The 24,299-nt window shown below is 41.7% G+C and overlaps 2 protein-coding genes across 8 annotated transcripts; one reads left to right on the top strand and one right to left on the bottom strand.

The window, feature by feature from the left end:
• Positions 1-801: 801 nt before the first annotated feature.
• Positions 802-17,138, top strand: LOC6037515 (F-box/LRR-repeat protein 7). 7 transcript variants are annotated; one of them, XM_038252741.1, is made up of 5 exons: positions 5,243-5,409; positions 14,500-14,526; positions 15,217-15,541; positions 15,598-16,588; positions 16,799-17,138. In XM_038252741.1, the coding sequence occupies exons 1-5, from the start codon at positions 5,338-5,340 to the stop codon at positions 16,932-16,934; spliced, it is 1,551 nt and encodes a 516-aa protein (XP_038108669.1). In that variant the 5' UTR covers positions 5,243-5,337; the 3' UTR covers positions 16,935-17,138. The 7 variants fall into 7 exon arrangements, with proteins under 7 accessions (XP_038108703.1, XP_038108651.1, XP_038108669.1 ...); XM_038252734.1 differs by lacking the exon at positions 5,243-5,409 and adding an exon at positions 13,137-13,432; XM_038252775.1 differs by lacking the exons at positions 5,243-5,409; positions 14,500-14,526 and adding an exon at positions 802-1,119.
• Positions 17,122-24,266, bottom strand: LOC6037513 (intraflagellar transport protein 81 homolog). The gene is made up of 2 exons (XM_001847367.2): positions 22,610-24,266; positions 17,122-17,650 (listed from the first exon to the last, which is right to left on the bottom strand). Exons 1-2 carry the CDS (start codon positions 24,197-24,199, stop codon positions 17,195-17,197), a joined length of 2,046 nt encoding a protein of 681 aa, XP_001847419.2. The 5' UTR covers positions 24,200-24,266; the 3' UTR covers positions 17,122-17,194.
• Positions 24,267-24,299: the final 33 nt, after the last annotated feature.

Below are 24,299 nucleotides of genomic sequence, written 5' to 3'. Positions count from 1 at the left end.
TGTTAGTCATGTTAAGAACTAGATACTTTCTCCATCAAATTGGACGACTTACACTATCGAGGTTTTTAAGCGAAGATGGCGTTCGAATGGTGAACGCCCGAAATGTCAAAATCACGCAGTGGTACCAACATTATGGAACAAGTGTGCCATGGCATGACAGCCACATTTTTTTTTCTAATGTTGGTGCTACTGCGCGATTTTGACAGTTCGGGCGTTCACCATTCGAACGCCATCTTCGCTTAAAAACCTGGATAAAGCAACTTATTTCGCAATTTTTTGTAAGAAACTTGATTACACACATTTTATTTACACTCAAAAAATTAGTTCGCGTAAACGTGAACAGAGTTCATGCCACCGAGAACCAGGAAGAAAACTGTTCAACTTTTATAGTGCATTATTTGTGTGTATACAGCTAGCTATTCATTACCCGATTTCAGCTTACAAGCTTTTTGGTACACTTATGTGCCAAATGGAAATCCCGCAATATTGTGTTTAAAAAATCATGAGACAAAAAAAAGTTTAAAAATATTGTTTAATTATAAAATGAGAAAATTTTTGTTTGAATTTTTATTGAGAACTTTCAGAAATTGTATACGGAATATTTGTTTTCCTTTGTTTTTGCTTCCTTAAAAAAGTACCGAATTCAATTCAAACAAAGTGAGACCCGGCAATCATATTTAAAAAAGAAACAAATCCAAAACACAATATTTTTCGTCAAGCTATCAGTAAAACCACAAAATATAACAACAAATCTTGAAACTCTCCACCACATTAGCCATTGTCTTCGCAGTCGTCATAGGAGGAAAATCGAATTTCGTTTTCCTCTCGTGAAAAATTCAAAGTATGAAAGAAAACTCCTTCTCGCGCGCGAATGAAATTGCATAACTTCAAAGTGTAGTGTCTGCGTCTTTCAACCTAAGCCAGACTAATTTATTTTGGCGCGTCATCATCGGATTAAGCGTCGAAGGAAACAAAACTGGACTGTTCGAGGTGCATCAAATCATCGACAAATTGGACACAAGTTCGGGAGAAAATTTCACGTGAAACATGGACAAGTGCTGGGATCGCCGCATGTCGGTGGCCGTACACATGCACGACCGACCCTGTGGCAGTAAGCAAGTGAGAAAAGATCATTTTTCTAAGTAGTTTAGACACTTACTTTTAGGGGCGAAGAGTTTCTATGCGGAGTTTTGAAACTTTTTTTTGTATTTTGAGGAATTTAAGATCAATGCCCAAAACATGTCTTGCTGCTTTATTTGTCAAGCTTCCTAATAATATGTTTCAAAATGCAATTAATCACACATTTTCACGGTCACCACATTGCGATCAGCTGATGACGAGTCTCAATCCCTCAAAGGAGAAGAAGGTACTGGGAGACTTGGTCATTCGAGATGATTAGGAGAAATGGTCTGCGGAGAGAACCGAAATCATCTTGCATCGGTTGAATAAAATAATTTATTAATAAAAATTTGGCCCACCACGCCAATTTATTGGCCACAAACAAGTGCTCAATTTTACTTGAAAATTGGTTTTGGCATGCGATCCGAGTTTGGCGGGGCCTAATTTGCGTTCGGTGGAAAATTGAGCACTCTTTTTCAGTTGGGATTTTCCCTCGAAGCCAGTTAGGTATTCGGAATTTTGAGCGGCGTACGAGATCGCGTTCCGGGAGTAGTCCTCACAGTGATTATCCATGAATTTAAAATCGGGTGATTTGAAAGTGTCCAAAGGTATGAGTTCGTTCCGGTCACGGCAGTCCGTCGCGAATATCCTACTGGGGACCAACGTTTCGTTAGATGAAAACCATAAGTTTGTTTTTCGATCGAATTGTGTAAGTGTGTCTCATCGGCAATAAGAAATCAAAAATTTTAGATGAAGAAAATGAGAAGGGTAAAATTATGTGATATCATTGATTTATTATATATTATATATATATATATTATTTATTTTTAGTAACAAGCAATTACATAACACAAAATAAAATCTTCAGCTTTAATACAACTAAAAGTTTTGATTGAAACTCAATTGGTTAACATTTTTGCTAACCTAATCAAAATGGAGTTCCTCATATATAATTATACTGCACGAAAAAATATGTATTATGAAATTTCAGAACTCTACATTACTCTACACGTTACCCTAAAAAACATGTCTCAGAATCAACCGTTCCCCATAGAATGTACCAAACTCAAAAAATATTGAAAATTTGTAAGGATTTTAGATTTTTTTTAGATCAAGATTACATATCGGATCACATTATCATATGGTAATACACAAAAAAAAAATCAATCCACTCAATCTTGGACTTCTTTTTTCCCAGTACCAAAAGCAAGAACAAATAAATAATCATCGAAATCAATGCCTGGTTTATCCTCGCAGAAATAAAAAATTAGTAAAAATTTATTGAAATTTATTTGAGATTTTACAATCCGTACTTAAAAAAAAAGAACATTTTCATTTTTTGACTTGTCAATTTGGACTTAAGGGTCAAAAGTTACAGTCATTTTAATGTAAAAAAGATGCAAATTTAAAACCTAAATATCTCGAAAAGGCGCAAGCCAAATTTTAAGCACCAGGTTGCATTTGAAAGAGCAGATCTAGCACTACAAACGCTGAAAAAATTTCAGGGGTGTTTTTCTTTAAACTCGAGATATCTTCATTTGAAAAAGTATAATTTTCATAGGAAAACCATATGGGACCACCCTAACGAAATTCGAAAATTGTCCAAATATATGTTTTTCCATGTAATTTTGCCCGCTGAATCTGAATCTGCCCTCAGAATTGAGCCAAAGTGTCAACAAATCGATTTTTGGCCATATTTTGGGTTTCCATGTAAAATTATCATTTAAACCCAAAATATGGCCAAAAAACGATTTGTTGACACTTTGGCTCAATTCTGAGGGCAGATTCAGATTTAGCGGGCAAAATTACATGGAAAAACATATATTTGGACAATTTTCGAATTTCGTTAGGGTGGTCCCATATGGCTTTCCTTTGAAAATTAGACTTTTTCAAATAAAAGGTTACTCGAGTTTAAAGAAAAACACCCCTCAGATTTTTTCAGCGTTTTTAGTGCTAGATCTCTTGTTTCAAATGCAACCTGGTGCATAAAATTTGGCTCGCGCCTTTTCGAGATATTCAAGTTTTAAATTTGCATCTTTTTTACCTTAAAATGACTGTAACTTTTGACCCTTAAGTCCAAATTGACATGTCAAAAAATGAAAATGTTTGTTTTTAGAGCTCTAAAAGTGCTCCGCATATCACTTTTCTTTGAAACTTATCCTTGAATTGTCACGTTCAAAAAACTGATTTTTGAAGATTTGCTCAGATGCTTTCTATAAATTTGGTCATAGATGGCCTAGACTACGAGATAAAATTTTGGTGTCTTCGACAAAGTTGCTTGAACTGGTCAGCCTAACAACTTTTTAGAAGACGAAAAAAACCCGAAAATATTCCTGTAAAGTTAGATTTTCAAAATCACCCTAATCGTGAACCACCCTAATTATCAACTAAACCAAAATTTGCACTTTTCCATTTGCAACAACTCTTCTGAAGACACCAAGGCTCCAAAATGTCAACGTTTTTCGGAAAATCTGAGGAGCAATTTTTGAAGTGATTTTTTGAATTTAGTGGCATTTCATCACGGCCAAGTTCATGGATAAAGCGGCTTCCGGGTAATGGCAAAAAATCATCACCCTAGTAATGTTCTTTCTTAAAAGTTTTTTTTGAGGGGATCGTGACACAATCGTATTTTTTATCAATTGAGGTCAATGTTAAGTTTAAATTGCCGATTTTAATTTTTTGAAACAATAAAGATTATTTTTTTTCTAAATGAGATCTCAATGATACTTTGATACACCACACAGAGTTTAAACTAAAAATGTTAATTTATAATGAAAAAATTGCATCTCAATAATCTATAATCGTAAAAAGTTGTTGCCAATTTTTTTTACAAAGAATTGCTCAGAAATGGGTTTCCGCTTAAAAATTAAAAATAAATTGAATGAAAACCGTCAAATTCAAATTGTGATATCTAAAAATAGACACCGAAATCACTTAAAAATGGTTATAACTCCTTAATAAAGGCTCAAAACATTTTGCTGTCCTCGGCAAAGATGTGTAATTTTATGTCATAAACAACTCACCAGAACATAGTAGGCCGCTAAAAGGTTAACTTTTTGAGTTATCATCAAAAAAGTGATGTTTTGGACAATTTTTGCAAAAATGGCATATATCTCGAGTAGATTAAGAAATATAAATTTGGCACCTGCGACAAACTTTCATGAAATTTTCTTCTCTACAACTTTGCCGAAGACACTAAAGTCCTACAACGTCATCCAACAAAGCTAGTTTTTGGTTGACACCCTGGAAGGTCGTCAAGTACAACAACTCTTCCGAAAACACCATTTGGCTAGGACGTCAAACAAAGGAGTTATCAATTTATTCCACTTAATATTTGGCCATTCCGAACACTGTGCGTTGTTCTTTAAACATAAATAAAGTGCTAGCGACAGGAAAATTCCTTCCCTCTGGTAAAATTGAAAAATGTTTTCGCCTCTTGTACTGGTTGTCACTCGAACAAATTTCTAGACGATGTCGCAACAAAGTATGTATTTTTGCCTAATCCAACCAATTAGTTGCACAAGAAGAAAGCTCCGTTGAATATTGTGAGTGCCATCTAAGAATTTCGTAGTCATTTTTCAATAGAGCGTAACCATATTGAAAAGTCATCGTCAATGTAATTTTCACATGGTTTTTCATACACAGGTTTTTCAAATGGATTTTTTAAATATTTGTTTTAGGTTTATCAAAATCATAATTTATCTAATAAGTAAAACGTGTAACGTAAATGTACACAATGTAAATACGTAAAACAGTGTATTTGCAAATCAGTTAACTCAGTAACAGCATAAACAAACACACCCAGACATCACCCGATCCCCTGCGAAGCAGTGTGTGATCACCTTCGGCATTTGGGTACGTCCGAGACGCGATCGGGAGATCCGATCCTCGCATGCTCACGCCCTCGTCATCGATTTTCACTCTAATTCTACCGTTCAATCTGTCGCCGCTACCCGAGCACACGCAGCGTGTTGACATTTTACTTGTGATTTGTATCCCTCATCTGTTAAATTCATTAAAAATTAGAATCATCTTTTTATAATTAGACTGTGAAAGTAGGAATATGTGATTATCTTTTAAAAATATTTTTTCAAAAATGTAGAAATAGCTAAACCGTTGTTTAAAAAACTCAGTGAGGGTTAAAATTATCTCACCGTCGATCAAGATCGGACTGAAAGAGTAATTCCACAGTCGGGTTGAGAGATCACAGTAGAGAGAATGTCCACATTGAATCCAATAATGGATCAGTTGATTGTCAATCCTTCCAGGTTAAGGAAACGATCCTCACAGGTATTGAAATTAGTTTGTCAGTTCTTTGTGGACCTTTCATGTCCGTTGAATAACTTTTGTCTGTTCAAATGTTTTAAAATAAATTGTACTTTAATCATAACTTTTTTTTTTTTTTTTTTTTTTGATGTATGCAACACGATTTCACACATCTGAAACCTTTTAAACACAAATCCCATATTATTTTCGCTCTCTGTAAATCATGAATATCACGGCAAGTCACCGCCCGTAAGCAGCACGGTTCCGCCAAGAGATTGTGCCCAGTGTCAGGTTCGAGGTTGAAATATGATCGTGTGGCGTGAAAGTGGGCAAAACTCCAAAAAATTGCGCTCGTTAGCCAAAAATTTTCTCATTATTTCGCCCCTCGAGCACGGATTATGCATGCCGGTTAACGGTGGCGGTGACGTGATTAAAAGAAAACAAGAGGAAAATGGATTGTACGAACAGAAGGAAAATGTTGTGGACAAACATTAGAAAATGGTTTACTATTGAATGTTCGCATTAATGGTTCAATAGATTGAATAGATATTACGCCATTTTGAAACAATCAACCAAGAATTGTTCGGCTTTTTCAGTGCTGTCAAATCAACGAAAAACGACTTCAGCCGAAGTCGATGCAGCAGTAAATAAATGGTTCGACATTTCTGAGCGTGTGAGAAAGAATAAATATCGAAACGTGATGATTTTCGTTGCCGGTTTGATGATTTGTCGACAAACGGGGCTTTTGTAATTGTTGTGTCACTCTTGCCACAACAATGGTTGAAATTTTAAATAAAAAAAAAAACTTTTATGCACAACATTGAATGTAAACAAACATGTCACCCAGCTCACACTTAACGTATACATTAAAAAAAAGATTTCTAGAAGTTTTTTTTTCTTAAAGAACACATAAACAAAGTTAGCTTAAATTTAAAAAGAGAGAAGTCAAGTTTTCGAAGATCAAATTTGTCTTCCTAAATACAAGAAAAAATGTAAAAAAAATGCAGTACATTGAAAACTAGCCTGGCAATTCCAGAGTACTTTTTTTAGGGAGTCTCCTAATGCAATTCATAGTATTAAGGGTGAGAGTTGCAGAAAATAATAAAGCAAAAAAATACACGTAAATTTTATCCATTTTATTCTAACAGATATTTTCCTGATTTGCCTTACGTGCTTCTTATAAAAAGAAATAATTCAAAAAAAAAAATACAAAAACAAACCAAGAACATAATATCAACAATTATACACACTTGATCTAACATCCCGATGCCCACACAAAGTTAAAACATATGGTTGAGAGGACAAGGGAAATTCAGAGTAGCCAAACACACAAACAGTTATATGCTTGGTATGCCGAGTGTAGTTTTGCTTTTATTTAAGATTTCACGATCATTTCTTGACTGTTGATTTGAAAAGGTTGATTGACTACCAACTTTGGAAAGGACGAAAAGGTTCTTGGCTATTTCATACATTTATTATACTCACATTCATCAAAAAAAATCAAATTTCAAATATTTGTATTAATTTATTATTCTCCTGTTCTAACTGTTAGTTAAAGTGTTGCACTCATCCTGAAAAGTTTAACATTCGTTTTAAAATGAAAGCCACCAACTATACCGTTTAATAAACCTTGACAGCTCATTCAACATGGCCACCAACATGGCCCAAACTTCCACCCTGCTAGGTGGATCGCGAATCGGGGTTTTCCGCGTGATTTCCGAATCCCCTCAAACCGTTGCAGAAATAGAAGTGAGAAGGGAAAAAAAATCAACAAACAAACCCAAAAAATAAAAACCAGCGCGAATTGTTCAAGTGTGCTGTGGTAAACCGCGAATCGGTTCTAACCCCGCAGTGTGCCAAGTGCGTCCCGACGAGGAGAACTCCCGAAATTCCCGAGCGCGCGCGCGATCGGTCGGTGTGAATTTGCATTCCGACAGTCACAGTCCGGAGGTCAATCGGAAAAACGCGAACAAGGTATCACATTTCACGTCCATCCGGTGACACGTGGCTTCACGCCCAGATTTGATGTTGATCAAGTGCCAAGAGTTGTAAATCATTGTCGCAGAAGGCTACTGGTTAGCTGGTGATGATGTTCTGACAGGCTCGACAGATTATCCGAATCGGTGTAAATCTAATCCGAGGCGTGGTCTCCTTAGATCATAGAACCGTTTCAGTGCGGGTATAAATCTGGTGAGATCGTAAAAAATGGGGGTCGTTAAATTTCATGACGCGTTGTGAAAATAATGCGAGTAGCACTGTGTCCAACAATTGGGATTTACCGCGTGGGAGGATTTTGGGTACGGGCCTCAAGGTATGAATCACTCGTCCTGAGAGGTGACAAATCCGTACACAAAAAAGAAGAATGTTGAAAATTTAACGAGAAAAATGTAATCACAGTGCAAAAAACTTCATTTGTTTTGGCAAACAGAGAATGAATAAGGATAATTACCGAAGTTTTAATTTTTTCTTACTGTCATATTTTTTCAACTTATTAGACTAATAGTTCTGGTACATGAAATACATGTTTAGAAAAATCGAAATCTTTTGCAAGTAAGAACGAACTTTGGAATAGACAAAGAAGCACTTAACATTTATTAGATACTTATTTTGTTTTAAAAAAATTCTAAGTGTAAATATAGGTATTCGGTGCCCTCTCCCCGTGCCCATACCTTCACACTTAGGAGACCCGGGAGGCGAAGTCTTGTCGCAAAAAGAACGATACACGCCTGTGGATCCGTTGACGAAACCACAAGGTTTAAGAGGGCCACATTATAAGGTGTTACGTCGATTCCGTTTTTTTTTATTTTGTTTTAATTTACGAATTGGCCATAAGTACAGAGTACATCAATTAAAAATAAGGTTTCACATGCATGATTATTTCATTTTTCTATATTCAATTTTTGTTCGAAAAATCTTGTTAAAAAGCTGTTCTCCGAGATTTGAATCTCAAATTGTTTACCAAACTTTTGTAACGTTCATAATTGGAAAGAGGGAGTAATATGCCCGATCTACAAGAAGGGGGACAAGTTGGAATGTGAGAACTATCGAGCCATCACTATTCTCAACGCGGCCTACAAAGTGCTGTCTCAGATCATCTTCTGTCGTCTGTCAGAGCGAGCAAAGGATTTCGTTGGGCCGTACCAAGCCGGTTTTGTGGAGGGGAAATCGACGACGGACCAAATCTTTTGCTACGCCAAATCCTCCAAAAATGTCGCGAGTACCAGATCCCGACGCACCACCTGTTCATCGATTTCAAAGCCGCGTACGACTCGGTCGATCGCGAAGAGCTATGGAAGATCATGTACGAGAACGGCTTTCCCGGGAAGCTGATCAGACTGGTGAAATCAACGATGGACGGGGCACGGTGCAGCGTGAAGATTTCGGGGCGATGTCCGACCCGATCGAATCGCGCAAGGGACTGCGACAAGGCGACGGTATCTCCGGCCTCTGTTTCAACATTGGGCTTGAAGGTGTGATGAGGCGGGCGGGCTTCAACATGCGGGGCACGATCATCAACCGGTCCAACCAGTTCATCTGCTATGCCGACGACATGGACATTGTCGGCAGAACGTTCGAGGATGTGGCCAGGCGGTACACCGAATTGAAGCGGGAAGCGGATAAGGTTGGATTGAAGGTGAATGTGGCGAAGACGAAGTATCTGCTGGCAGGAGGAACCGAGTCCCTTAGGGCTCGCATAGGACCGAGCGTGACGATCGACGGCGACGAGTTCGAGGTCGTGGAGGAGTTTGTGTACCTCGGTTCGTTGGTGACGTCGGACAACAACTGCAGCAGAGAAATTCGGAGGCGCATCATCACCGGTAGTCGTGCCTACTATGGACTCCACAAGACCCTACGGTCTGGTCATCTTTCCCGGCGTACAAAGTGCACCATGTACGAAACGCTGATAAGACCCGTCGTCCTCTACGGGCACGAGACGTGGACGATGCTCGAGGAGGACCTGCAAGCGCTTGAAGTTTTCGAACGGCGAGTGCTTAGGACGATCTTTGGCGGCGTACGGGAGAACAATGTGTGGCGGAGAAGGATGAACCACGAGCTGGCGCAACTCTACGGCAAACCAAGCATTCGGAAAGTCGCCAAGGCTGGCCGAATCCGGTGGGCCGGACACGTCGCAAGAATGCCGGACGCGCTGGATGCGCGCCAACCGAACCAGACTATCAATCCGGTGAAGTTGGTGTTCAATTCGGAGCCGGTTGGAACGCGGCGGAGGGGGGCGCAACGTGCACGGTGGTTGAACCAGGTGGAGGAAGATCTGGAAAGTGTGGGAGTTCCGCAGCGGAATTGGAGAGTAGCAGCCCAGGACCGAGTTAAATGGCAACGCATCTGGAGACAGCTCATGACCCGGAGGTTGTACGAGCAGTAAAAGTAAAGTAAGTATAATTGGAAATAATTCTTGCATATTTGTTAACAATCAAAAATAGAGTTTTATCCAAACGAGTAAATATCACCATAAATCTATCGCAGTAGTAAGTTCCAAACAAAAACAAATATTAAAAATCACTTCCAATAATCGAAAACTTTTTATTCTGTTTTCTTGTTTTGGATTGTTGACCTCAAAACCATAAAAATGCTCTTATGAGCAATTCTCTACGAAATATGCCAATTTCGAACAATTTTATTGCTTGGGTAATTCTCCGCCAACTCACACAGCAGTTGCCCCGACCCCTCTTCGATTTGCGTGAAACTTTGTCTTAAGGAGTAACTTTTGTCCCTGGTCACGAATCCGAGGTCCGTTTATTGATATCTCGTGACGGAGGGGCGGTACGACCCCTTCCATTTTTGAACATGCGAAAAAAGAGGTGTTTTTCAATCATTTGCAGCCTGAAACGGTGGTGAGATTTCTATTTGGTTTCAAAGGGACTTTTATGTTAAATTAGACGCCCTATTTGATGGCGTACTCAGAATTCCGAAAAAAAACATATTTTTCTTCGAAAAAACACACAAAAAAAGTTTTAAATATTCTCCCATTTTCCGTTACTCGACTGTAAAAAATTTTGGAACATGTCATTTTATGGAAAATTTAATGTACTTTTCGAATCTACACTGACCCAGAAGGGTCATTTTTCATTTAGAACAAAATTTTTCATTTTAAAATTTCGTGTTTTTTCTAACTTTGCAGGGTTATTTTTTAGAGTGTAACAATGTTCTACAAAGTTGTAGAACAGACAATTACAAAAATTTTGATATGTAGACATAAGGGGTTTGCTTATAAACATCACGAATTATCGCGATTTTACGAAAAACAAGTTTTGAAAAAGTTGGTCGTCTCGATCATGGCCGTTCATGGTCACCCGCGACAGACACGGACGACGAAATAAAGAAAAACGCAAAAAGTAACTTTTTCAAAACTTTTTTTCGTAAAATCGCGATAACTCGTGATGTTTATGAGCATACACCTTATGTCTACATATCAAAATTTTTGTAAGGCCGATGCAAATATTAAAAAAAGTTTTTGTCCCTCGGCCCTGGCCGAGGTCAAGGGGGGGGGGCAAAAAAATAAAAAAATATAAAAATTTAAATAACAAGCCAAAAACTTTTAAAAATATTTGTACCAGCCTAATTGTCGGCTCTACAACTTTGTAGAACATTGTTACACTCTAAAAAATAACCCTGCAAAGTTAGAAAAAACACGTAATTTTAAAATGAAAAAAAAATGTTCTGAATGAAAAAATGACCCTTCTGGGTCAATGTAGATTCGAAAAGTACATTAAATTTCCCTTAAGATGACATGTTCCAAAATTTTTTACAGTCGCGTAACGGAAAATGGGAGAATTTTTAAAACTTTTTTAGTGTTTTTTTTTTCGATGAAAAATACGTTTTTTTCGGAATTATTAGTACGCCATCATATCGGGTGTCTAATTTTACATAAAAGTCCCTTTGACACCAACTTTCTATCTCATCACCGTTTCAGGCTGCAAGTTATTGAAAAACACCTCTTTTTTCGCATGTTCAAAAATGGAAGGGGTCGTACCGCCCCTCCGTCACGAGATATCAAAAAACGGACCTCGGATTCGTGATCAGGGACAAAATTTACCCCTTAGGACAAAGTTTCACGCAAATCGAAGAGGGGTCGGGGCAACTTTTCCCGATTTCGTGTGAGTTGGTAGAGAATTACCCGTTTGTATTATATGATTTGGCTCAAACTTTGTGGGTGTGGGCCATTAGTTCACCCATACAAGTCTCCATACAATTTCGGCAGCTGTCCTTACAAAAATGGTACGTAAATATTCAAGCAGCTTTTTCACGAATGTTTCATGTTTTAACTTTGAAAATCGGACCATTAGTTGCTGAGATATCGACATTAGGAAATGCTAGGTTGTTTGGGTGGGACTTAGAAAACTTTAATTTTATTGTTTCTTTTTCATTACGCCGCTGTATCTCAGCAACCAGAGGTCCAATCTTCAATGTCTCTTTGACAATTTTGTAAAAAAAAATCTGAACTTTTCAAAATAATATTTTAAAAAATGGTCACTATTTTTAAAAATCGGAAAACAACAAATATTTCACTAAAATTAAACCTTGCTCAATTTTACATTAAAAAATTAGGTAAATTTTTTTTGTATGCAATTCTGATTTTTTCCAAAAATCACTGTTTTTCATAAAATCATAACTCGGCAGCAGATTTTTTACCATACTTCTTTATGGCTCTAAAGTTGGTGTTTTTTGTTCCCTAAAACAATACCTACAACTTAGCTGAAGACACCAAACTGATGAGAAAATTCACGCAAAAGTTACAGCTGTTTGAATATGTACGCAGCATTTCTGTATGGACAGCTGCCAAAATTGTTTGGAAACTTGTATTGGTGAACCAATGACACAAAATAGCTCATTTGGTCATAGGGAAGGCCCCTACAAAGTTTGAACCAAATCAAAAAATAAAAAATAAAATCCATTTCTGGTTTTGGCTGAGAATTGCTCTTATGAAGATTTAAATTTAAAATTTTAATATGGCGGCAAAAATGGTGGTATTGAAATGTCGAAAAATTCATTTAGTTTTTTAACAAACAATAAATCACTCAACTTTGACTAAAACTATGTCCCAGCTTTTGAATTTAAAAAAAAAACATTTTTCGCATGGTTCTATTATCTAAAATTCCAAAGAAACCTTTTAAACTTCGGGTAAACGAGTCCTGATTATAGGCCATTCCAAATATTTTTTTTTTAATTTATGTCCTTCGACTTTAAAATGGAATTGGCTAATTTATAGGGCACAGAGTTATATGATGAATTCATAACAATATTAGAACTTTGGTTTTCCGTGAAAATCAATTCAAAATTTTTAACATCAGTGTTACCCAATTGTGACGTCATTTAGCACGAGCTACTAGAAAAAAGCGGCACGCTCGTCTGTTCCCCTTCGTTAAGCAATAATGGGATTTTGTCATATGTTTCCCTTTTGCGCTTACCGTGAAAGTTCACGAAAAGTGAAAACTACACAATTACAGTTAATCAAATCTCTCTCTCTCACGACTTCTTGGGCCCGGGCCAGAAATCGTTCAGCTTGTAAGACTTAGTGAGCGATTTACTGTAGTAAATTAGTATGCTTTACTAGCGGAAGTCGGTCATTTTTTTCTGGGTCTCATGCACTTAGAGAAAACACGCACGGCCGCGACCTACAGAACGTCACATCGGCTGTGTGCAGAAGATTCATCGCGTGTTTTTTGAAGGTGTAAACATCTGCTACTTAGTATGAAGTTACAAACTGGTTTTAGTGCGCGCGCGGATGCCATTAATGAGGTGTCTTCGGGAGATGAACCATACGCGAAGTCCGACTGCGACTAATTGAGTTATAATTTTCGCGTGAATTTTTGGGCGAGCGTTTCGGAAGCAATTACACGCCCGTTGAAAAGATGGTGTCAGTCAGTGGTTCAACCTGAACGGGGTGGTGGTCAGTTTGTTGATTGGGTAGAGGTGGATTCCAGAAATTGAGTTGGCAAGATCGTGTGCTGTGATGGTTGACATTGATGATCGATTTGAAATGGTTTCGTACGAGATGATTGATGAGGATGATCCAGAAACTGATTTACGTGTATGTGTTCCGATATTCCTAATACGAGTTGTGTTATTATTGGCAGTGATTATCTTTGAGCCACTATGAAACGTTCAATTGAAGAAATTTAAATTATTGTTTTATACACCATGCGTCTCCAGCTAAACGTACTAGGAACTCACCAAGAAACATGACACTTCGAGTTCGAGTTACCGAAATCTGATTATTTTTTTCAAAAACTCATGTTTCAGAATTTGTTGGATATTTACCATTTTTATACATGTTGTGAAAAATCATAGAAAAATATTTTCAGCTGTCAGCTCTTTGAATCCGAGACTTCAAATCGAGAAAAGCCGTTTTCATTTGATTTGAAAGTGATATCAGCTATGTTTCTAACAAAGCACCTTTCTATTGAAACGTAGCGGGCTAAAATTGGTTTAACCGTTTCGGAGACATGATTTATTAAAAAAAAATTGGTTTTGCCAAAATCGGTTAAAAACGCTAATATTCTGGACCACCCAATTTCGGATATGGTCTAATCGTCACACAAGAAACAAAGAACAAAGAATTTGCACTACAAATTTTAGCCAAATCGGAACACTTTTGATCTGGATCCTGCTGGGTTGACGTAGAATCGCTAAATATATTTTGAAAAATAAAACATGTATTTTGGCGACAGGAGCGGCGCAAGAAACAATAAGCAACAATCGTCTGACCCTCCGTAAAAATGGACTCTTGGAGTCAGATCAACATATGTTCAAGCCTGATCCGCGAGGGCAGCTTCACCGAGAGCTACCGCGCCTTCCGGCGAACCGTAAGCAAAACTCTTCTCTCCCACCATCGACTTCAGATCAGCAACCATCCCTCAGCTTTTCTCCCGAGCTCTAAACTGACAGCCCAACTGACAGCATTTCTACCTGATTCTTTCCCTATATCTGTCCCATGGTCAATGTCACTCGTGTTCGTCTGCGTAAAGTGTGACTTCGTCTTACTGACTATTTTGTTGTTATTGTTGTTGTTTACATTTTGTTTCCTGTTACTCTGTTGCGCGTCGCTTCGCCGAATGAAAATGCTTTTCGCTTCCCCTTTCCTCTGTCTCTTTCCAGATCATCTACGGGCTAAACTTTTCCACGGTAATCCTGCGTCTCCATGACAACGCCAAAACGCTGTTTTCCAGCCACCCAAGCGACCATGCTTGGCTGTCTGTTTCTGTTGATTTTCGCTTGTGTGCGTACGCGCGATCAGTGCGCGTGCGCTCTCACATGACTTGCGCGAGGTTATATTTAGGAGCTGTCAAACCGTCTACGCACACTAGATCGCGCCGGCCGCTGCTGCTGCGTTGCTTGATCAACTGACTACAGAACACATTGTCGGACACGGACAGTGTATATTAATATGAATGCCTCTCCCTCGCTCTCTTTGTAATATTTTGGGGGAAATTTCTGTGAAAAATTTTCCTCACTCACACACCGACCGAATTCAGCGATTTTCCTCAGTGAAAATTTCCACACGAAACCTTTAGGGTCAAGTTTCGGGCTTTGTTTGCGGTTTCTAGTTCTGTTCCAGCGGTAGACGACGCTTTGCCGGGTGCGCGATGGATTTGTCCAGTGACGTTTGGAACCAGGTGGCCCTCGAGGCTTCCCAGCTGTACTTCGGCGAGGACGGCAAGAGTCGGTTCGCCAATACGGTCCGTGTGTAGTGACATTGTCGCGTTTTGATGCTTTTTATGGGCTTAATTATTACCGAGTTATTTAAGCTTATATTATGCGATCCTGCCGGATGTGGATTATACGTGATCGCTAATGTTCTCAATCTTTCCACAGTCCATCGAAAAACTACCAGACAAGGTCATTCTGCACATTTTCTCGTACCTGAGCCACCTGGAGATATGTCGCATGGCGATGGTCTGCAGACGCTGGCGTACGATCGCGTACGATACCAAGCTGTGGAAGAACGTGTCGCTGCGACCGGAAGTGTCCGGACTGCACGTCGGTTCGCTCGAGCAGCTGCTCCAAATGGTCTCAGTTCGATTCGGAGCTTCGCTGCGCTACATCGAGCTGCCGATTGAGCTGATCACGCACACCGTGTTGCACGAACTGGCCAGCAAGTGTCCCAACTTGACTCATATGCTACTGGATTTCTCCACAGGTAAGCCTTCCTCTGCTACCAATACACCTCAAATCTAACCGCAATCTTTCTTCCAGCTATGCAGCTGCACGATTTCAGCGAAATGCAGGCTTTTCCGGCCAAGTTGCGCTACATGTGCATCTGCCTGTCCGAGGTCATCTTCATGGAGGGCTTCATGCGTAAGATCTACAACTTTATCAACGGTCTTGAGGTGCTGCACCTGATCGGAACGTATGAAAAGTGTGAAGAGGAAGAGGAGGAAGTTTACGAGGTCGTGAACGTGCACAAGATGAAATCTGCTACGCCGAACCTGCGCGTCATCAACCTGTATGGCATCAACTTCATTGACGACTCCCACATCGATGCGTTCAGCTCGAACTGCATCCAGCTGGAGTGTCTCGCGGTCAACTTCTGCAGCAAGGTAACCGGATCAACACTTAAAGCTCTGCTCGCTCGCTCCAAGCACCTCAAGTGTCTGCTCATGAACGGAACCGATCTGAAGTCCGAGTTTGTTATGCAAGCTGAGTGGGACAAGTGCTCCGTTCAGGAGCTGGACATCTCCGGTACCGATCTGACCTCCGAGTGCCTGATCGACATGGTGACTCGTGTTCCCACCTTGCGCTTCCTGAGTGCCGGTCAGATCAACGGATTCAACGATTCCGTCCTGAAGGCGTGGATGGAGAGTGGAATGGCAAAGAGCTTGATCTCGCTCGATCTGGACTCGTCGGACAACATCTCCGACGAAATGCTTGGGCGCTTCATCGGACGCTACGGTGGCCAACTGCAGGCCTGTGTCCTATCCGGCATGACCCACATTACCGATCAGCTGTGGATGACGATCCTGCCCACGCTGGTGAACGTGAAGATCGCCGTAATGGGAACGACCGAGCGGCTGGGTGGTAACATCCACGTGGACCAGCTGATGGATACCATCGGTTCGTCCTGTCCGAAGCTGGAACGGCTGGAGCTGCGCTGGGATCCGGAGAATTTGCGTTTCTCCGACAAGAGCCAGAAGGCGATCGATATGTTGCGCGTCAAGTGCTCGAAGCTTCGCTGTATGGTGCTGAGGTGAGTTTTTGTTTCTTTTAGTTGTATCATTGATCATATCATTATTTAATTAAAAATTAACCTCAAGTGCTCAACATATTTCTTTGAAAGGGCTTTGTTTTTCATTTTGGTTTTTTTTTTTGCAAAGGCCCACCAACGTGCCTTCCAAGCTACGAAGTAATGTTTCTTCAAAATAAATTAATAAAAAATATCAATCTCATCTATTTCCAGCGACGGTCGCTACTACGAAACGGTCAAGGCCAACTTTGAGCGTGCGGATCGGCTGACGGTGGTCCGCACGACGACCAGCTGCCGTGTGTCCGCGTACCACGTGCTCAGCAATTACAACGAGCTGATCTTCAACTGAGATGCACTCTTTGCTATTCTAAAACGCAGAAGAGAAATGTTTTAAGTGTTTTATATTTATTTAATCGTTACTCGTTATTACAAGCCCAAACACCCAAGTGAAATAGATGCAAACAAACCAAATGATCAATAGAAGGAGGAATATTTTGTAAATTTTTACCCCATTTCAAATTAATAAAAAGACGGAGTGTTGTTAAAGTGTGTATTTCGCGTGCAAATGTTTTTAAACTGTAAAACTGTCAAAGTTACATTACAAGAAATCTACTGCAGTGTAAACGTCTCCGCTCCACCCCGACTAACGGACAGTGTGCCGCCCGGACCGCGCTGCTTGCTCTCCTGAAAGCACCGGATCTTGCACTCGAACAGCTTTCTCAGGTCACCCCACATCTCCTGCTGCCGCTGCCGTTCGTCCCGGTTGCCCTGCAGCAGGTTCCGATCCTCGAGCAGTCGCTTCCCGATGGTTTCCTGCTCGAAGATCTGCTGGGCCAGGGTTTCCTTCAGCGATACGCGACTCTTTCCGCCGGAGGCTTCGGAACCGGTGGTCTGATTCACGATCTCTTCGTTGGCCTTCTCCAGCAGCAATTCGGAACGCTCGAACTCGAGTTGAAGTTCCTGCCACTGCTGTTCGAGCGATTTGATGGCCTTCTCGGTGTCGGTGATCTTGGTCTGCAAGCCGGCAGATTCAGCATTGAGGGTGGCAATCAGAGCGTCGTAGGACTGAAGGGATGAATGAAGAGAGAGAAAATAGGGAACAACGATTAGGGGATGATGAATCGCATTCCGAGGAGGGATCGAAGTTTTTGGGAAATCTTTGGAAAAAAAGGTTCAAAGCGAAATGTAGGAGATGCGGCAGTCTATGTTCACTGTTAAGGAACAGGTGGTTGGAGAGATTTGCGGAGTTTCTTCTGCACGATCCTTCTTATAGAAACAGTTTATCGATTTTGCTTCAGTGATGCTTCATTTCTTTTTCATGGTGCATCAAGATTATTGTTATATTTTGCCTCTAGAAACTCAAAGTGAAGTTTACCGACAGAAGATCATAATATAGAGGGACAGGGGGTAATATGCACTGTGATTTCTCCACCATAACAGCATTTCTGTGAAAGAATTTCGTTAGATGTTCATAAATAACTATTATTCAACGTCATCCAAGTGAAACAAGTCTTTAAAAACCTCAAAATTGTTTAAAAATAACAGATTTCTAAAAATATATTTGATTCATTTCAAACAACAATGCGGGGCAATATACACCGCAACATTGGTGAAAAATGCACTACAACAACGGGGCAAAATGCACCACAACATGGGGCAAAATGCACTGACTAAAACCAGTTTTCACTAGTAACCACTAGATGACACCGCTGTTTTTACAAAGAAGTGTGATTCAACCGTTTACGTCGAATCTCAAGTTTACATCAACTGAGTTTACATGTGATTCATTTTTTCCGTGTCGAGTTCCGTGTTCCTAAAAAACTAAAAAAAAAACAGTTTTGAAAAAATAATAAAACATTTAAAAAACATGTCAATGAACTTTTTGCGTCGAAATGTTCTTAAATAGTTTACCAACGTTATCACAAAATTTGGCAAAGTTTGATGCCAATCATTTCGGAAATTGAGGGGCGTGATATTGGGTCAAATGAACTAACATTATGCTTAAAAACAAATAATAGGTCAAAACAAGTCATCCACCAGAGTTTGAAGAAATCGTATTAACACGCTTTCGAATACATGATTTTTTTAGCAAGGTTTCCTTACGATTTCCCGAATCCTTGAAATAGAATTAAGTTTCATAATCGAAACCAACCAGAAAAATCAAAATATTGTGCTCCAACATAGTTAAAAATGCTGTCCCAATTCGTCCCATGTGTCCCGATTGACCCAAGTTTACGGTAACTTTTTTTTTTTAAAAAAAAGCTATGGAACCATTAAAAATTTCGCTTCCATCAGATTTTTACTCATTCTCTATCGATCTTGCTGTTTATTTGATTCCCACTTGAAATCCACCCGACCGACACTGAAGATTCTACCTGAAATTTCAACGGCATGGCATTCAATGGTCCTAAAATGAAAATTCAAAAGAAACTGTTTTTTTTGTGCCATTCAACGGGGAGTATTTCTTTTTGTTCTACCATCCCATCCACTGAGCTTGTTTAAGTTTAAAATGTATAATTTTATTTACAAACGCAAACAATCCTAATTTATCACATTTGGTATCTAGCAACTAAAGTTCTACAAAACCCTCCTCAAATGACCAACGGCAGCACGCACGTTCCCCGGGACGTGTCCACCTTGACGCCCTTCAGCTGCACATCGGTAACCTTCAGGTTGAACGTCGGTGATAGCTTCGCCACCAGTAGCAGCTTCTGCTCCGTTACGGGCGCTTGGTAGAGGACGGTCACCTCGGTGAACCGTCGTCCAACGATGGTTATCTCCGCCTCCGGGCCTGTTCCGTTCTGGTGGATGGCCTCGATCGCGACAACGCCGGCCTTGGTGATGCAGTAGTTGTCCGGTTCTTTGGTTGTGAGCGTAATGTTGGCGTTCATGAGCAGGGTTGGACCATCGTTGGATTGTTCAAGCCGGGGGTAGCGCTGCTTGTACTCGTTGAGCCGGTTCTCCACGATGACGGAGGTGTTGTCCTCGACGAGGGTGCCAAGCTCTTCCAGGGTGATGGCGGAGTTTGACCGGATGGCTTTCATGATTCCCTCTAGCTGGCGATCGTACATGTAGCCGTTCATGCGACACATGGGACCGGCTCGCATGTTGACCTCTTCAAAGTGAAGCAGGTTGTGCACGTTGTAGTCGATCAGGTGGGAGCCGTAAAGGTGCGAGTAGTCCGCCACGAAGGTGTTCAGCAGCTGACCGGCAACGTACGTGCTACACTCGACGAAAAGTTCCGTACTGATGAGGATCCGCACGGCGAGGTGAAGGTACAGGAAGTGGATGTAGTACTTTTGGGGAAGGTAGTTCTTGAGGACGATCGGTGAGTAGTAGAGCAGAAACTGTCGCCAGTCGTAGGCGTCCCAGTCTTGCAGGTCGTCGAGGCTTTTTGGTTTTTGACGGAACTCACGCGGACAGCATGATCCCATTAGTAGCAATTCCGCGGATATCCTCCGTACGGATTCCTTGTTCAATCGATAGTCCAGCTTCCCGGTAAGCCAGAGATTCATCAGCCTTTTCATGACACCCTCGCACACGACGTACTTGTAGTCGATCACAAACTGTGATTTGAGTTCCAGATTGAGTTCACGCATGATTGGCACTCCAACATGGTGTCCGTTTTGCAAGCAGTACACGAAATCATCGTCAGTTCGCATTGAAGCGAGGTTCGCACTCGGAGGAAAGCTGGTGATGCCTTCGTTGAACTGCAGCTGTCCCTTCTGGTTGCACTTGCTGCAACCGAACTGTGAGTTTGGAAGGGATGTGCACGTGATTAGACTGTTGGCGATCGGATCACACAGAACGGCTCGGATGCTGACTCCGTACGTTCGACCGTCTAGGTCAAATTTGCTGTTTTCTAGCGTTTTGAGTTCGTCCACCAGCGGTCGAAGGATCTCGTTTGCGATCGTTGGCGTTGGGAACATTCCTTGATAGATACCGATTACGAACGGTTCGTCCAGCTGGACGGACAGCTTTCCTAGCACGATCATGTACTGCGGCAGTTGGATGCCTTTGACCTTTTCCGACTTAACTACGTAGAACGCCAGATCCATGAACAGCATCTTCATGTACCAATGGTTTGACTCATCCACAAACTTTTGGATGTAATTGACGATCGACTGCTTGACTCCAAAGTTCAAGTACCGTCCCACGGACATCTCAACAATGTCATGGTTTGTATGCTCCGGCACATCCACTCCGTTGTCCTTCATGATTGACAGCAAATCCGTAACCATCTCATCCGACGGATTGTGCTTGATCGTGAACTCCTTCAGCTGATCGCGCAGCGTTGGCTTATCCGGGCTGAACTCCCGACAGGAAAACTCGATACACTTGACGGTTCGCTCCTCCTTCTTCTTTCTCCTACCGCCCTTTCCCTTACCAACAGTTGCATTTGTCGCGCTGTAATTCTGGCAAAAGTGGTACTCCGCCTTGATCTTGTTGCGCTGCAGATCCACAATCTCGTTGCGTATGAAATTCTGAATCGGCTTGGCCACATTCTCGTTCAGCACCTTAAGCAAGTTCAGCTTGGCCATGCGCTTCAGCGACTTGTTGATGCGCTTCGGCAGCTCGCTACGCTTGATCTTCATCCTGGCACGTTGGTTCTTCAATCTGCAAACACTTGACAAACTTCTCCACGCCAACACTCCTCCTCAGACATCCATCCTGCACGAGCTCAAAACTTCAACTGAAACCACTTTTTGACCTGATCCCGAAAATCAATGCAATGGAACAGAGAAAAAAGGACCTCACAAACATCCTTCCCGGGAATAGCCCTCTCAAAAGGAAACACATGTTCAAAGCGATTCACGATCCCTCTTCGCCCCTTGCTTTATGGTTGCGATCGCTTTCCCAAATTTTGACCTGCTCTTGACAAAAACGATTTAGAGGAAGGTCGACCATCCAGAAATTCTAAATTTCTCACCAGTTTGCCCCCTCCACCCAAAAACTAGTAACGATAATCTACTTAGCAATCACGAAAGTGCATTGCCAAAGTTCGTCAAAGGAGACAAAAAATCGGTCCAAAAACTGCCCATAAAAAATCCATCAACCCTGACACCGACCTGTTATTTTTCGATTTCGATCCCTCGTTTCCGTGTGCCTTTCAAAAGGTTATGAAAACGTGAGCAGGTATAACTTTGCGACAGACAGATGCATCCTGGCAGCAGCATGGTATCCGGGACTTGCACAAAAAACCACCCCCGGGAGTCGTCGATCGTATATGACAAAGTGCAATGGAACTGTCAACAAAAGGTGTAGGATTTTGTCCTATTTTGGGCAGCGGGATTTTTCAAATAAATCAATGCCAGGGGTTTGCGTGAGCTTATAAGAAAGGAAATGGAATTTCTAGGACAAGCTTTGCTGGCAAATTTGCAAAATTGTGAGTCTCGTCATTGAAATATGTAATCAGCACAATCTGGTAGTATTCATTTAAATTATGTAAAATTACAAAAAGTTGTTAAAAAGGTCGCTAGAGAATATTATACCAGATTATTTGATTTTCATTATCAAATATTGAAATAATATTCGAAAAAAAATCAAAATATTGAAACAACAGGTAAGCAAAACAGTCAGCAGGTTCATCTAAATCCTACTGATCACAATTATGCCCACCATTTTAAGAAATGCAAATATTGCCGTCATAAAAGGGCGACTTGCCAAACTCCGTAAAAAGGAGAACCTATTATCGCAAATTAATAGCCATCCAGAGTCTTCAGTCCCAAGCTCCAACCGCAATATACGAAAACAGACAGCCTACATTATCTCAGGATCCAGTACCTGCTCTCCAAGAAAGACACACTTCCTTATGCCTCTTCCCCCTAATTACCACCTTCATTTAATCCGATTCCCCACTAAATGCCTTTTACCTGATGCACCAAAGTGCGAGATGCCGCACCTTTCCTGTCGCTTCTGAAAAAAGCCGGTTCAAACTTCGACCTCTCCCCCGACAAAATCATCCGAACCTCATTTGCATCTGAATGCACTCACTAATTACACCGTACGGTACTACCACGTTACCTGCTTCTTGGAGTCCATTTCGTCCTTGAGTTCGATTACCCGCTCGCGAAGTGGGCGCAGCTGCTGCGACAGCGGAGTAACCCGGTCCCGTGCGCCCGTCACGGCCCGCTGCGAACCGTCCACAAGTCGGGCCAGTTCGGTCATACCGCGGGACCCGATCCCAGGTGAGCCGGGCCGACTGCCGTCGAACTCGGATCCGGTGAAACCACTCACGATGCTGCCGGCTAGGGATGATTCATCATCCGTCACTTGGGACAACGTGCTGGACAGGGACGGATCTTGAGTTTTGAGGTTCTCCAATGTTTGCGTGAGGTCGGCAACTTCCGCCTTGACCGAGGCTAGTTCGGCTCTTTGCTGCTTGTAGACGTTACTCTTCGCACGGAGCGTGTTGACAAACTGTTTGAGATCTTCTCCACGCAGGATCACCTCTCCAACGGTGTCCTGCAGCTGGCGTTGCTTGTCCTGTAGCGTTTTGTCGATCTCGCGAAGCTCCTTCGTTATCTGATCGAGTTGTTCGGCGGCAGCTTCCTTGTTACGAGCAACCATAGCCGCTTGCTGACGGAACGGTCCCAAGGTGTCGTTCTGGGTATTGTATTCCGCCATGCGAACCTCCACGTGCTTCTGAATCTCACGATTCAACTCATCGATCTTGACCTGTAGCTCCTGCAGATCGTTCCGTGAGATGCTCGGTTCGTCGATCACCTCTTGCAAAGTCTGAACTTCAGACCTACGTTGCATCAACTCCTGCGGTAACTTCTGTTGTACCATAAACTCTATAACCTGTGTTTCCTCCATGATGCTCTCCAAAAGGTTCTGCGGAGTTGCTCCCTGCACTGACATTTTTGCGTTGTGCAAATCCTTCTGCAGCCGATCGTGAATCATACTGGCTCTGTTCAAGCCTTGCTTCTGCTCTTCAATTTGCGACAATAGTTCCTTCTGGCGCTCTTTCTCAATCCGCAAGCTGTTGGCAGCTTCCAGCAGTAACTCCTGCTGTGGTACCTTATCCAGCCGACCCTGAGTACGCTCGATCCGTTTCTTAACGTTCTCAATCTCGGTCTCGATCGCACCGATGTCACTGCGAAGTTCCCTCGTTTGCGCACCCTCGTGCACGGACTGTTCGTACCCACGATGCGCATCCTTGAAATCGTCCATAGTCTGCAGGTACTGCGCCCACAAGCTACTCAAATCCGGCATGGACATCGCTTCCGGCGGTAGATCCAGCGGAATCAGGAACCTCGCCAAATACGACGACTTCTTGACGCGTTCGCGATTGTCGAACGTCCAGCGCAGTATCGGAACGATCAGCTTCTTCTCGCCGCGGACCAACCCGCGCCGGAACGCTCCCGGATCGTCGATATCCCCCGGTGGACGGTACTGAATTTTCCGCAGCGCCTCCATGACGGCAGCGTTCGTTTCCTCAGGATCATTCTCGCGGACGTCTAACTTTTCGATGGCACCAAACGCCTGGAACACATCGACCAGCACCTGCAGAAGCGATTCCGGTGCTAGCGAATCGAACGTGATCAGGTTGTAGTCGGTCTCTAGGAGTCTGTTGACTTCTAGGACTGCAAGCTTAAGATCCTCGGTCATTTTTAGACAGTTTTTATGAAAATTTTAGAAACGACTAGATATTGCGAAGTTTTAAACAAGTTTTTGCAGAATTTTGTGTTTTGCACTGCGTTGCTAGGTA

Source organism: Culex quinquefasciatus, chromosome 1 (genome assembly GCF_015732765.1).
Source record: "Culex quinquefasciatus strain JHB chromosome 1, VPISU_Cqui_1.0_pri_paternal, whole genome shotgun sequence".
NCBI classification, from domain to species: Eukaryota; Metazoa; Arthropoda; class Insecta; order Diptera; family Culicidae; genus Culex; species Culex quinquefasciatus.
The sequence above is the reverse complement of the archived record's forward strand: the minus strand, read 5'-3'. Positions and strand labels throughout refer to the sequence as shown.

Bases quoted from the DNA above. Each gene is read 5' to 3' on its own strand.
- LOC6037515 (XM_038252723.1), top strand. From the start codon at position 1,691: ATGAATTTAAAATCGGGTGATTTGAAAGTGTCCAAAGGTATGAGTTCG. The intron at 15,542-15,597 runs GTAAGCCTTCCT...TCTTTCTTCCAG, and splicing joins GCTACTGGATTTCTCCACAG to CTATGCAGCTGCACGATTTC. The intron at 16,589-16,798 runs GTGAGTTTTTGT...ATCTATTTCCAG, and splicing joins CTTCGCTGTATGGTGCTGAG to CGACGGTCGCTACTACGAAA.
- LOC6037513 (XM_001847367.2), bottom strand. From the start codon at position 24,199: ATGACCGAGGATCTTAAGCTTGCAGTCCTAGAAGTCAACAGACTCCTA. The intron at 17,651-22,609 runs GTAACGTGGTAG...TCATCCCTTCAG, and splicing joins AAATGGACTCCAAGAAGCAG to TCCTACGACGCTCTGATTGC.